At 38.9% G+C, this 14,159-nt stretch overlaps 1 protein-coding gene across 8 annotated transcripts in view; it reads right to left on the bottom strand.

Moving 5' to 3' along the window:
- Window positions 1–14,159, bottom strand: part of plcd4a (phospholipase C, delta 4a) — a 60,844-nt gene that overhangs the window by 22,604 nt on the left and 24,081 nt on the right. For 7 of the 8 annotated variants that reach the window (XR_009651768.1, XR_009651769.1, XR_009651770.1 and 4 more), the window contains 6 exons: window positions 12,999–13,166; window positions 4,177–4,333; window positions 2,464–2,580; window positions 2,032–2,210; window positions 1,729–1,861; window positions 1,197–1,346 (listed from right to left, as the gene is read on the bottom strand). Coding sequence is in view for 5 of the 8 variants with exons in the window: in XM_060911826.1 (XP_060767809.1) it covers window positions 1,197–1,346; window positions 1,729–1,861; window positions 2,032–2,210; window positions 2,464–2,580; window positions 4,177–4,333; window positions 12,999–13,166 (904 nt within the window). In the remaining 3 variants the exon portion in view is untranslated. Of the gene's footprint in view, window positions 1–1,196; window positions 1,347–1,728; window positions 1,862–2,031; window positions 2,211–2,463; window positions 2,581–4,176; window positions 4,334–12,998; window positions 13,167–14,159 lie in introns of those variants that run through there. The other variant, XM_060911830.1, reaches the window with a different exon arrangement.

Raw genomic sequence — 14,159 nt, 5'->3', positions numbered from 1 at the left:
CAAATGAAATAAACGAGTGAATTCGCGAATGATCAAACTGATAGAATGGATGAAAGTTAACGGAGCACAACGAGTAATATTTACATTTATTTACAGAGTAATGTACAGAGACATCAATGAGAAGAACCGTTTATATGAAAAGAAATTCAGACAGCACTTTGGCACACGACTACACTTTCTCGACATCCGCTAGGGACTGACTGATCATACTTCCGTGTTCCTCGCCGACGCCAAAGTACAGAGCCCGCCCTCCTCATGTCTTTCAAACACTACCTCCAATAATCCTTCATCAGCCCGGCTTCTTGTCCCTCCCACTGTCTCGTTTAGTCCCAGAGAAGCCCGGTTTCCCTGGAAGTGACGATTTTGTCGATTTTAACCAATAACAACTAGCCGAAATTGGCTGTTCAGAGCCCTCTCATAGACTGTAACGGAAACCCGACTGCCAGCGCATAGAGCCCATTGAAATAAGAAAGGTTACAGCCAGTGTTGCCAGATTGGGCGGTTTTAAGTGCATTTAGGAGGGTTTTGAACATATTTTGGCTGGAAAACGTCAGCAGTATCTGGCAACGCTGGTTACAGCCTGGCAGCAAAGGTGATTCTCGTAGCGAACTGCAAGTTCATCAGACATCACTCAAATAAGTTACAGGATAGTTATGAACGTAAATACAATCTTGGGCATATATTATGTTATGCAAGTTATTGTTTTAATGAGGATTCAACGTCGTAGATGCCACAGTTTGGGGAGAGAATTTTAGGGGAAGCTCGGCTTCCCTTGTTGTCTCTGAGAACTCGCCCCGGTATAATATTTCCTGATATTTCACTCCGATGATATCACTCCCAGTGTTTTTCCGCTGACTAGATGCACGTTGTCAAAATGGTGAACCGGTTCAAAATGAAAATTCTTTTCATTAACTTGCGTTTTTTTTTGTATGTGTGTGTGTGTGTGGATGTGTCCATATAATATAAACAATATTCCATAGTGGTGCGAAGATATGAAGTTTATCTTCTCATGTTGGAAATAGTTTCACTTGTTTGGTTCGCTCACTCGTGAATATGTTCACCACTGGAAGATAAACTTCATATCTTTGCACAACCGTGTGATATCCTATATATATATATATATATATATATATATATATATATATATATATATATATATATCGTGTATGCATTAATAAGCATAATTTGTTATATACCTTGCTGTATACAGGAGAAAGGCAGTGTGTATTGTCCTACAAAGTCGTTCTTTGATGTTTTGTCGTAATCCTCCACCATGAAGCGCACCAGGGCCAGTTCAGGTACATGAACGGTGAAGTTCAGCGTGTCGTTCCATACGGGGTTAAAACCTGCAAAGGGACAAAAAAAAAAGGAATAATCAAACACCGAGAAACAGGCCAAAGGCAAACAAGTAATAAATACAAAACTGGGAACTAACAGCTCTGAATTGACAACAAATGTATGAAAGAGAAACACAGAGTATGTAAATAACACAAACTAACTCAGGAACGAAAGCAATCCCAGGGTATTAGAGTATCCTCTACAACTTACACGCAAATTTTAACTCCTTCTGTGAATAAAGACTAGAATTCTCTCGACCCACGTACTGTAGATCCCACCCTCTAGGTTCCATTTCCATCAGTTTATATCGATTTACCCTGCTTTAGTAAATTCAGTTTGAAACATGGTGTGTTCTGTAGAATCAGCGTTGTGAGTGTGTTGCTAAAGAACCATTGTTTTCGATGTGCCGTGTCTCCTGTTTTGCATGATCCTGAGGGACTCCGTGAATCTCCACTCGCACCAACGGGTCAATGATGGAGCCTTCCTTTTGGTTCACTTTGGGCAGCTGCTGACCGCTGATCACCTGCACACACACACACACACACACACACACACACACACACACACATTTCACATTTACGCTGTGTGCTAAACTGCATATCAGCGTGTCACATTTCTACTAATTACTGACGCCCCATCAGTTTTTTGTGCACAGATTTTTAGAATTAAGTTCAATCTAAAAGACAATTGTACCTGTATGGTGAGAGTGAGTGGTGTGTACCCGTCTCGGTTCTGAGGGTGTTCCGGGTCGAACCGGTTCTCTGTGTGTCGCATGAACAGCGGCTTGAGCACATAACCGCAGCGAGCGTTCTGACTGAACAGACCGTCATTCAGATCCATCTCTACACCGGCCGTCTGGAAATTCAGAGCCACTGAGGGAAGAGGTGTTTTTTTTTACAGTAAATAACACTGTGTTACAAGGAATGTTCAATACTATTCAAGAAACAGCATGTCTAATTACAGAACCATTGATAGTGATGATGGTAATTTAGGTTTTTAGCACCAGCTAGAAAAAAAGAAAAGAATGTGTGTTCCAGTGTCTCCCTGACCGTGCGGTTTGATTAAATCATCATCTTTATAACGTTTTAAATTCAGACCGGACCCCAGCTAGTGAGTCGGACTCACCGATTTGGCACCCTGCGTTCCACATCTCCTGTGGGTTAAAGTTAGAGGAGTCGGTCCTCAGGCCGCTGGGGTAAATACGGGTCAGCTGACGTGCGTTATGAAGCACAAACTCGGCTCCTGTAACAGAGGACAAAAGCAATCAGAACGGAAATCCATGGAGAATTGGCGGAGGAGATACGATGCTACTGAAAATAAACAAAGCTGTAAACAAATTGTTTACAACAGGAAAATCGACAAAGGACTAAATTTTGTTCCTCATGGGAAGATCGACCCAAAACATCGATCAGAACTGAAATCGGATGAGAAAGAAGATACAATTCTAGTGAGAGGCCTGGAAAATTCATTAATTTGGCCTAATTAGTAACTCGTTAGCAAAAAATTTGACAAAACAACGACTAAGTTTTGTGCAGAGTGATGAGTTCTTTCAAACAAAACAATAGGAACGGAAACCCGTGGAGAACCGACGGAGGAGATACGATTTAACTGAGGCCCTGTCCACACGGCAACGGATTCAGGTGAATCTGATAAAATTGTTTATCGTTTCGGCCTGGCGTCCACACGGCACCAGCGTTTTGAGTGCCCCAAAATGAAATATTTTGAGAACGGGTTCCAGAGTGAAAAAATCTGGCAACGGAGCTGTTGCGAAGTCGTCTGGATGAGTAGATTTGTTTACGATGACGTCACAACCACATGACTGTCAGTGCTTCACGCCGGGTAGAAGTGTAACGAACTCGATGCGAGTTGTCAACAAATCCTATAACTTGATTCATGAAACGCGCTTACAAAATATTTTCACTGTGAATATTTATTGTGTAATGGTGCAAAGAGAGAGACAGAGACAGAATAGCCCTTAGGGCAGAGTCAATCCCGCCAGCAAAAATAGGGAAAAAAAAGGAGCGATCTCACCTCTTCAGATGTTGGTTTAAGTCCGACAATACATTCCTCAAAAAGGGCGTAGAAGAACAAAGTAATCCATCAACGTGTAGCATTCAATTTATTCCGGACCATTAAAGAATTCTGGAGGATCTCAGAATGTTGGCGTACCGGCTTCCATCTACCCCCCGTTCATTCCTCTCTCTCTCCATCTACCCCGTTCATTCCTCTTTCCGCGTCTCCATTCAAAAAACGAGCACGTGATTTAAAGGGACTATATCCATAGGACAGGGAGTGAGAAAGTGTGTGCATGTGACAGTGACAGGGATAGTCACTGTGCGCATGCGCAGTTATGCACATGCATCTACTTCTATTGTCCTGGTGTCTCCGATGGGACCGTCTTACAGCGCACGTAGAGGTGTGGCATGTGTATTGCATCGTTTTCAGCAAGCGTTGCGTTCCCATATGAACCTGATATTTTACTGATCCGTTGCCCATGTGGACGCGATATTTAAAAAAAAAAAATCTCGTTGCCGTTGTCGTGTGGATGTAGCCTGAATTGGGGACGACAGATGACGGCAGGACGACGGACGCCACGCCACGGCAACAGCTCATCAGCCTTACGGCCAGATGAGTGACCAAAAATTGACTGAAAAAGCAGAAATATCATCCTTGGTTTAAAATATCATTCAGTGTTTTTAAAATATTTCAGTATTGTACCACTGGAAAAAAAAATCAAAGCCTGTTCACTGCGGGAGATAACCAGCTCTTCCTGTTGCACTCAATCTGTGGTCCAAGGAAGCTTATGTCTTCCCCAGTTTTTAGATTAGACCACTTCACCTCCTTCCTTCATGTGTTTCCTGGCTTTAGACTCGGTGAAGGACGACACTTCGTAGAACCTGGAGTGGACACGTGAGTGTTTGAAGCCGTTGAAGCGCACGCTCCTGCAGTACACCACACAGTCCGACAGCTCTTTAGACAAATGCTGCCCTGATTTCTGTACACACACACACACACACACGAAACAAAAAACATGAAAAGAACAAGCAACTGTATGAGCTGTAAACATTATTTTTTAGATTATAGAAACTAAATTTGATTACACCGTAGTACAGAAATAAGATTTTAATCTATCCTGAGTTATTATTGTATATTCATATTTATAAAGTATATAACAGGGTATTGACAAATGGGTTACACTATAGTATACGCAGATTTAATAGATTATAAATGGGTTATTACAGTACGAGTGAATTATTACAATATCTGAAGGGTTTATTACATGTGGTTTTATGGTGTATAAATTAGTTATTATAATATATGAATGGCATTGTTGTATATGAATGGGTTAGGTCAGTAATGTAAAGGGTTATACAGTAATCATATATGACGGCGTTATTATAATATACTATATTTATTCTCTCCACATTCACTGGGTATGAGCATTCGTGCACTCTGATTGGCTACTCTACTACTAGGCTATCAGCTCATATACTGTAAGTAGAGAAAAACAAAATGGTGAAGTGTGTTGCTGAACCAACCGAGGATGAAATAAAAACTCGACTTGAAAACAAAACCCCACAAATTGTTATCAAGTATTTAAAGGAAATAGAAATAGCTAAAAGAACATAGGGTTTTTGGGTTTTTTCCCCCACTATCTCCCGTTCCACACTCCAGACCAGCTGGTGGCAGTAATGCACCTTTAAGTTGATTTGCCAACCACCAAAAAAACCCTAAAGAAGAAGAAAAAAATGCAAAAAAGCAACAAAATATGGAATGAAAGTATTTGATGGTAAGAACGCATCATTTTTCATTTTTCAAGAATTATTATTATTATCGCATTTTTTCACAAATTGCTCCTGTCATTTCGCCGGTTTGTTTACATTCTAAGCAGAAATTATTTTGGCGGAAGTTCTGTATAAAGATTTTATTTATCAAATTTGCAAATAATAAAAATAAAAATGCTCTGTTTCTCAAAATCCAGTGAATGTGGATAGAATAAAACAGTTATTCCACTCAATCTCGTCGTACATGGATTATAGACAACTCAGTGCTACGCGCCTCGTCGCCTATCAGCTCATGTACGACTTGATTTCATGGAATAATTGTATAAATAAATTAATAACCCAATAATAATCCTTCGTCCTTTTAATGTAATTTAGTACAGAAATGGCTTATTGTTAGGTTTCTTCACCTCTGGCCCTCACCATCTCGAGACCAGTCCCCTCGTGTCACCCAGACGTCTGGAGGTGAGTCACAGAAAAAAGAAAGGAACCCCACAAAGTAGCTCGCAATCTTTATTCGCAAGTCCCCCAATACAACGAGAGAATACAGGGATTTTATATGTGTCTTATCTGTGTGGATGAAATGACATCACTGTTTGATATCTGTCTGTGTGTGTGTGTGTGTCTGTGTGGATATGCAGCTATGCTATGTGTGTGTGTGTGTGTGTGTGTGTGTGTGTGTGTGTGTGTGTGTGTGTGTGTGTGTGTGTCGTAGGATGTCAGACTATGACAACAGTGACTAGGTCAGTAAACCTTGGACTGAGCAAAACACATCTTAATAAGCAATATATTTCATATCAACGGATGTTTTTTAACAACTCAGCAACTCAGCATTTACACACGTCAAAGCTCGAGATGTTTTTTTACGACAATTTTAAACAAAGACATGTTTATGTCTAGTCTAGCAAAGAAGTGTGTGTCTTCTCCACCGGAGGAAGGTCACACAGTAACTTTACAGGAAATTATACAGGAATAGGATCTAAGAGGCTAAAATATTAAATTCATAAAGTCTTAATCTCAAATCACATTCTGCATTCTAAAACTACAAAACTAACTTAAATCACTTAATGCAGCTTTAAATCTAACATTAAATCTAACATTCAATCATTTCAATTTCAAATTCAACACTGGAGAGACTGGTTAAATCTAACAATCCTAAATCACGTTCTGCAGCTATAAAACTAACTTAAATCATGGCTTTAAATCCTAACACTTATTATGATGCACACATTTTTATAGTCATATATCATATATATTAGTCATATAGTATATTATTATAATCTTAATTATAATTATAATATAATTGATAAGATTATTATCAAATAATTATTAGAAAAAATAAATAGATTATTATAAAATAATAAGATTATTATAATCTTTTCCTGTTCTTGAATTATAATATATAATTCTTAGATATAATCTAAGGGGAGACCTAAATTTTAAAAAACCAAAGGTTCGAACAAATATGAAAAGCATGTGCGTATCGAGCTGTGGGGTGACTTTATGGAACAGACTGGAGACAGAAATAAAACAAAGTGCAAATATAAATCTGTTTAAAAGAAGGTACAAAAAAATATTTTTAAACAAGTATATAGAAGAGGAAGTATGTCAATGGAGGATGATGAGGGATAAATAGAATAGAGTTGATTGTTATATTAGAACTAACTTAGTATATGGTATATATGGTATGTATTTATGGGGATAGTTTATATATTCATATTTACAGGGATAGGTATGTAGTAGATATTTATTTTTGTAATTATATATTTATATAGATATGTATGAAGTGTATATATGGTATATAGTATATATATATTTTTTGTAATATTTATATAGATATTTGTGAAGTGTATATATGGAATGTAGTATATATTTATTTTGTAATTAAATATTTATATAGATGTTTAGGAAGTGTGTATATACAGTGGGGCAAAAAAGTATTTAGTCAGTCACCAATTGTGCAAGTTCTCCCACTTAAAAAGATGAGAGAGGCCTGTAATTTTCATCATAGATACACTTCAACTATGAGAGACAGAATGAGAAAAAAAATCCAGAAAATCACATTGTCTGATTTTTAAAGAATTTATTTGCATATTATGGTGGAAAATAAGTATTTGGTCAATAACAAAAGTTCATCTCAATACTTTGTTATATACCCTTTGTTGGCAATGACAGAGGTCAAACGTTTTCTGTAAGTCTTCACAAGGTTTTCACACACTGTTGCTGGTATTTTGGCCCATTCCTCCATGCAGATCTCCTCTAGAGCAGTGATGTTTTGGGGCTGTCGCTGGGCAACACGGACTTTCAACTCCCTCCAAAGATTTTCTATGGGGTTGAGATCTGGAGACTGGCTAGGCCACTCCAGGACCTTGAAATGCTTCTTACGAAGCCACTCCTTCGTTGCCCAGGCGGTGTGTTTGGGATCATTGTCATGCTGAAAGACCCAGCCACGTTTCATCTTCAATTCCCTTGCTAATGGAAGGAAGTTTTCACTCAAAATCTCACGATACATGGCCCCATTCATTCTTTCCTTTACACGGATCAGTCGTCCTGGTCCCTTTGCAGAAAAACAGCCCCAAATCATGATGTTTCCACCCCCATGCTTCACAGTAGATCTGGTGTTCTTTGGATGCAACCCAGCATTCTTTCTCCTCCAAACACAACAAGTTGAGTTTTTACCAAAAAGTTCTATTTTGGTTTCATCTGACCATATGACATTCTCCCAATCCTCTTCTGGATCATCCAAATGCTCTCTAGCAAACTTCAGACGGGCCTGGACATGTACTGGCTGCAATAGGTAAGCAGCCCCACAGTGCTCAGTGCTCCCACAGTCCAGGGGGACACGTCTGGCACTGCAGGATTTGAGTCCCTGGCGGTGTAGTGTGTTACTGATGGTAGCCTTTGGTACTTTGGTCCCAGCTCTCTGCAGGTCATTCACTAGGTCCCCCGTGTGGTTCTGGGATTTTTGCTCACAGTTCTTGTGATAATTTTGACCCCACGGGGTGAGATCTTGCATGGAGCCCCAGATCGAGGGAGATTATCAGTGGTCTTGTATGTCTTCCATTTCCTAATAATTGCTCCCACAGTTGATTTCTGCACACCAAGCTGCTTACCTATTGCAGATTCAGTCTTCCCAGCCTGGTGCAGGTCTACAATTTTGTTTCTGGTGTCCTTTGACAGCTCTTTGGTCTTGGCCATAGTGGAGTTTGGAGTGTGACTGTTTGAGGTTGTGGACAGGTGTCTTTTATACTGATAACAAGTTCAAACAGGTGCCATTAATACAGGTAACGAGTGGAGGACAGAGGAGCCTCTTAAAGAAGAAGTTACAGGTCTGTGAGAGCCAGAAATCTTGCTTATTTGTAGGTGACCAAATACTTATTTAACTGAGGAATTTACCAATTAATTCATTAAAAATCCTACAATGTGATTTCCTGGATTCTTTCCCCCCATTCTGTCTCTCATAGTTGAAGTGTACCTATGATGAAAATTACAGGCCTCTCTCAGCTTTTTAAGTGAGAGAACTTGCACAATTGGTGGCTGACTAAATACTTTTTTGCCCCACTGTATATGGTGTGTAGTATATATCTATTTTTGTAATTATATAGATATTCATGAAGTGTATATATGGTATATATTTTTTTAGGTGTATTAATGAAGTTTGGATTTCGGGGTAGTTAAAAAGGGGTGGGAAATTAAAAAAAGTATTGTACTTCTTCCCACTCCTTTTTCAAACAATGTGCGGTGTTTTGTAATGTCTTAGCTCTTTATGTTATTTTATTTATTAAATTTTTTTTGTCACTTTCTCGTGTTCTTTCTTTTGTACGTACAAATAGTTACATACATTTTTTTATACATGTTCGAAATAAATAAATTCATTCATTCAAATAAATTAATTCATTCATTCATTCAAATTAAATTTCTTTCTCTCCAACCAAATGTAGCAATTTATTAAAACAAGTTTTGGAGTAATTTTGTTATAAATATATACTTTTCTTTCCAAACAGATGCCAGTTTGGGGTTCGGTTTTGTATTGACATGAACATATGAAATCACGAGTTATCAGATTACGTGAGGTTCCTGCTGTACTGACATTAACTGGTGTTATCAGGTGGCATCTCGTGATGCTGCATTAACACAGGCTGATGTGAGGGTGAGATGAGGCTCAGTCATGCAGAGACACGGTGAGAGAACAGACGCTGTGCAGATGAAAACTGATCACCTGCTGGTACAATCTCTCTCTCTCTCTCTCTCTCTCTCTCTCTCTCTCTCTCTCACACACACACACACCACGCCCCCTTCACCTGAACTAACATGCGCAGAGGCTGCAGAGAGCACAGTGTCCGATTGATTCTTCATCTAATCTCACTCTGTCATCTTTCTTTTCCCTGTCTTACCCTCCACCTCTCTACCTTCTCACTTTCGGTCTGTCTTTCTCCCTCTGTCCTTCTTTTTATCTCTACATCCATCTGTCTCTGTCTGTACACATGACACTGTCAGTAGATCCCTCACTCCTCTCATTCTCACACACTCATCCTCAGTCAGCCTGTGCTCGCTCCATCCATCTTTCATTACAACATTTCCACTCGTTTCACGTACGCCATAATATTTTGCTTTCATACGAGCGTGATAAGGCGCACGCAGGAACCGGTGTAAATTCGTCCTCGGTTTAAAACCAGAGAACATGGTACCATTGACAGGGGCAAGTCAAATAAATGCTTACTCCTTTAACATTGTTTACTACTCTATATGATCTTCACTCTAGAGCAGTGGACAGAACTATCTCTGAGGAAACACAGCGCTAGCGCAACTGTGTGTATTGAATATCACAGTGTATCATATAACCAGTTACCAGCACATACCAAGGATGACAACATGGTGCACTTATTAAATTTAATTCCTCCTATTTGTTGAGTCTTTAACTAAGCATAACATTTGCTATTGCATATACTATAGTGGTATGCAAAAGTTTGGGCACCCCTGGTCAAAATTCCTGTTACTGTGAACAGTTAAGCAAGTTGAAGATGGAAAGATCTCCAAAAGGCATAAAGTCAAAGACGACTCATTCCCTTTATATTTTAAGCAAAAACAATTTTTTATTTTCATCTTTTACATTTTCAAAATGACAAAAAAGGAAAAGGGCCCAAAGCAAAAGTTTGGGCACCCTGCATGGTTAGTACCTAGTAACACCCCCTTTGGCAAGTATCACAGCTTGTAAACACTTTTTGTAGCCAGTTAATAATCTTTCAGTTCTTACCTGGGGGATTTTCACACACTCGTCCTTGCAAAAGGCTTCCAGTTCTACAAGTTTCTTGGGCTGTCTTGCATGCACTGCTCTTTTGAGATCTATCCACAGATTTTCAATGATGTTTAGGTCAGGGGACTGTGAGGGCCCGGGCAAAACCTTCAGCTTGTGTCTCTTGAGGTATTCCATTGTAGATTTTGAGGTGTGTTTTGGATCATCGTCTTATTGCAGGACCCATCTTCTTTTTAACTTCAACATTTTTACAGATGGTGTGATGTTTGCTTCCAGAGTTTGCTGGTATTTATTCGAATCCATGCTTCCCTCGACCAATGAAATGTGCCCTGTGCTGCAACACAACCCCAAAGCATGATCGATCCACACCCATGCTTCAGAGTTGGAGAGGTGTTCTTTTCCTGGAATTTGGCCCCCTTTTTTCTCCAAACATACCTTTGCACATTGTGGCCAAAAAGTTCTTTTTTGATTTCATTAGTCCACAGGACTTGTTTCCAAAATGCATCAGGCTTATTTAGATGTTCATTTGCAAACTTCAGATGCTGAATTTTGTGGCTCGGACGCAGGAACGGTTTTCTTCTGATGACTCTCCCATGAAGGTCATATTTGTTCAGGTGTCGCTGAATAGTAGAACAGTGCACCACCACTCCAGGGTCTGCTAAATCTTTCTGAAGGTCTTTTGCAGTCAAACAGGGTTTTTATTTGCCTTTCTAGCAATCCAACGAGCAGTTCTTTCAGGAAGTTTTCATCTTCCAGACCTCACCTTGATCTCCACTGTTTCTGTTAACTGCCATTTCTTAATAACATTACAATCTGAGGAAACAGCTACCTGAAAACACTTTGCTACATTCTTGTAGCCTTCTCCTGCTTTGTGAGCATCAATTATTTTATTATTCAGAATGCGAGGGAGTTGCTTAGAGGAGCCCATGGCTGTTGATTTTAGGGACAAGTTTGAGGAGTCAGAGAATTTATACAGCTTTGAAATCTGCATCATCCGACCTTTCCTAACGAAGAATTTGAACAAGCCACAGCTCAATAAGCTAATTAAGGTCTGGAACCTTGGTAAAAGTTACCTGAGAACTCAAATGTATTGGGGTGCCCAAACTTTCACATGGTGTTCCTTTTCTTTTTTTCACTCTCCAATTGTACAAAACAAAAATAATACACAAATCTTGCAGAAAACACTGAAAAGAAATGTCTCGTCTTTACCTTTATGCCTTTTGGTGATCAGTTCATCTTCTGCTCACTTAACTATTCACAGTAACAGACATTTTCAGTAAGGGTGCCCAAACTTTTGCATGCCACTGTATATGTACATACACACACAGACACACATACATGGCACGCATATATATTTATACATATCACATGTATTTAATATTTATGGAAGGAGTCTCCAGCACTTTTTAACACGCTTTGTTACTTTATGTTTTCTGTTTTCATCTTCAGGACAGAGGAGTATTTTACGCTTTTCAGTAACATGAAAGGTAGACTTCAGATTTTTCAGATTTTTCAAGTGTAGGTCATAAAAAGAATTTCCCCAACACCCAATTATTTTTGTTTAGTGACTGAAAGCTACTGAATTCGAATCACAGACTTCCAGTTTTATTAGGTTTTTTAAAATAGAACAATTAATGAATTTCTCTCCACGTGACCCTAAATTCTCCACTATTTTTTCCTGCTTCACCATGGCCCGATACAAGATACTACATCATGCATCACGTGGTGGGTTTTCCCCGTTCACACAAGGCATTGTGGGATACAAATTAGAAACAGGAGAGAAAAATGGAGGACGTGAGTGTGCGAATGAAACGTGAAAGAGTGACTACAGTAACAGAAAGAAAGCGAGAAGAAGAAAAGACGTTATGTTATATACAAAGGAAAGGAAGCGCAGGACCAAACTAATAAACATGGGTGCTCAGCGAGCACCTCGGCGTGATCAGCTGTTCATTTAGCGACAGAATGATGGAACTGTCAGTGCACGCTCAAAGGGAAACCTGTAGATGGCAGTAATGCAACACTGTGGATGCCAGCTGCCGTAAAACCCAAAAGAAGAAGGTAAACCTGCGCATGCGCACACGGACTTCCTCTGTCTGCTTGACTGCACCAAGAGAGCGATTTCATGCACATTATTTGCTTTAATCCCCTCAAATTAAATAACTTCCCAGCCACAGAATGGCCTGATATTTTGTCAGATATTACAGAAATAAACAGATATCACAATCACCACATTTCAGAACGAACTAAATTTCACTGATTTTATGAAATCAAAAGGCCGTCTAGCTTGAAAAGCTCCGGGTTTTTTTCTTGTTTACTTCAAGAGGGAGAAAAGAGAGAGCCTGGTGAGGAAACGATTGTTTATAGCTGCTATAATGCAAGTGAGAACAGGAACTAACTTGTTTTCTGGACGTTCCACAATATTACATGCAACTCTAGATGGATAAAAGTATGATGTGTCATTGCTGAAAAATAAAAATTGTAATCATTGTGGGGAAGTGCTGTTATGGGAAAATAATTACCTTCATGGTAATAGCAACTCCGCTTAACCACACCACACCACCACTCAGCATTTTACTATAGCAGCAACACGCAGTGTTGTTTATTATTATTATTATTATTGTGACCTTGGTTTTGCGGCGCATGCTGTCGTTGTGACGATTCTCTTCTTCAATTTCCACCGGGTCGTCTTCCTCGCTCACGTCCGCCCCAAGAGCATCTTCCACAACGCCGCTCAGGTTCCCTTCCAGACCTCCAATCTTCTTCCCCTTCAACAGGATCTTCCCCTTCAGGTCCTGCACACACACACTGAAAATTACTGCATGAACATATATAACAATATGCAGTATATAACAGTATATCATGTGACGATTCTAATCGATGAAATAAAAAAAATGAATCGTGATTACTATCAGGCTGAGTAATCTTTTATTTTTTCCTAGCTGTAATTGCATTGTTTAGACGGCAGAGTCTAACAATGTACAACAGCTGGAATACACATGACTTCAGAGTAGGTGGAAGTAACACAGCTCAAATACCATAAAAACACACAAAAACAGATGGAAAATATGAAAGAGCTGTTGTGTAATCGTACAGATAGATTTAACAAGAAATCAGAGCTCTCTCTCTCTTTTTACAGACTGCTGAAAGATACGGAAAAGACAAGCAAATGTAGGCAGAACAAACATTCATAAAAGTTTATTAAGAAAAGGAATACTTGTTATTAATGGTTTCATTTTTAATAAAAGGAATATTTTAGTTAAGAGGCTTTTATATTTTACTCCAACCTTTACAAATGTGAGTAAATAATTATTGGGGTTTTTTATTAGGAAAATGGAAAAAAAAAGTTTTTTTATTTAACAAAAGGAATATTTAAGTTCATTAAAAAATAGGAAAATAAATGGTGCATGGTTTTGGTAATAAAAATTTCTTCATTTAATTTTTTTCTTCAAAAATATTGTGGGAAAATCAAATCATGAATCCAGTGTTGTGAATTGTATCAAATCGAATCATGACTGGAGTGACTCATGACATGTCCATAACCCAGTTCTCAAAGAAAAACACGTTCACGTGCAACTTATCTGCACCTTCTACGGTATATACGCTGAATATCAACCATAGGTCGCGTTAACCGACAATTGTCCGTCATTGACGGATTTTTTTTTAGCTATGACGGAAAAATCTGAAGGCCGTCTGTCATTTTGACGGATGTTTACCGTTACCATTACCAATAACAATAATAGCCTAATAATAGCAATAATAAAACACACAATTGAAATGATTGGCAA

This window comes from Neoarius graeffei, chromosome 27 (genome assembly GCF_027579695.1).
Source record: "Neoarius graeffei isolate fNeoGra1 chromosome 27, fNeoGra1.pri, whole genome shotgun sequence".
NCBI lineage: Eukaryota > Metazoa > Chordata > Actinopteri > Siluriformes > Ariidae > Neoarius > Neoarius graeffei.
Note: the sequence above shows the minus strand (reverse complement) of the source record. Positions and strands in the feature narration are given on the sequence as shown.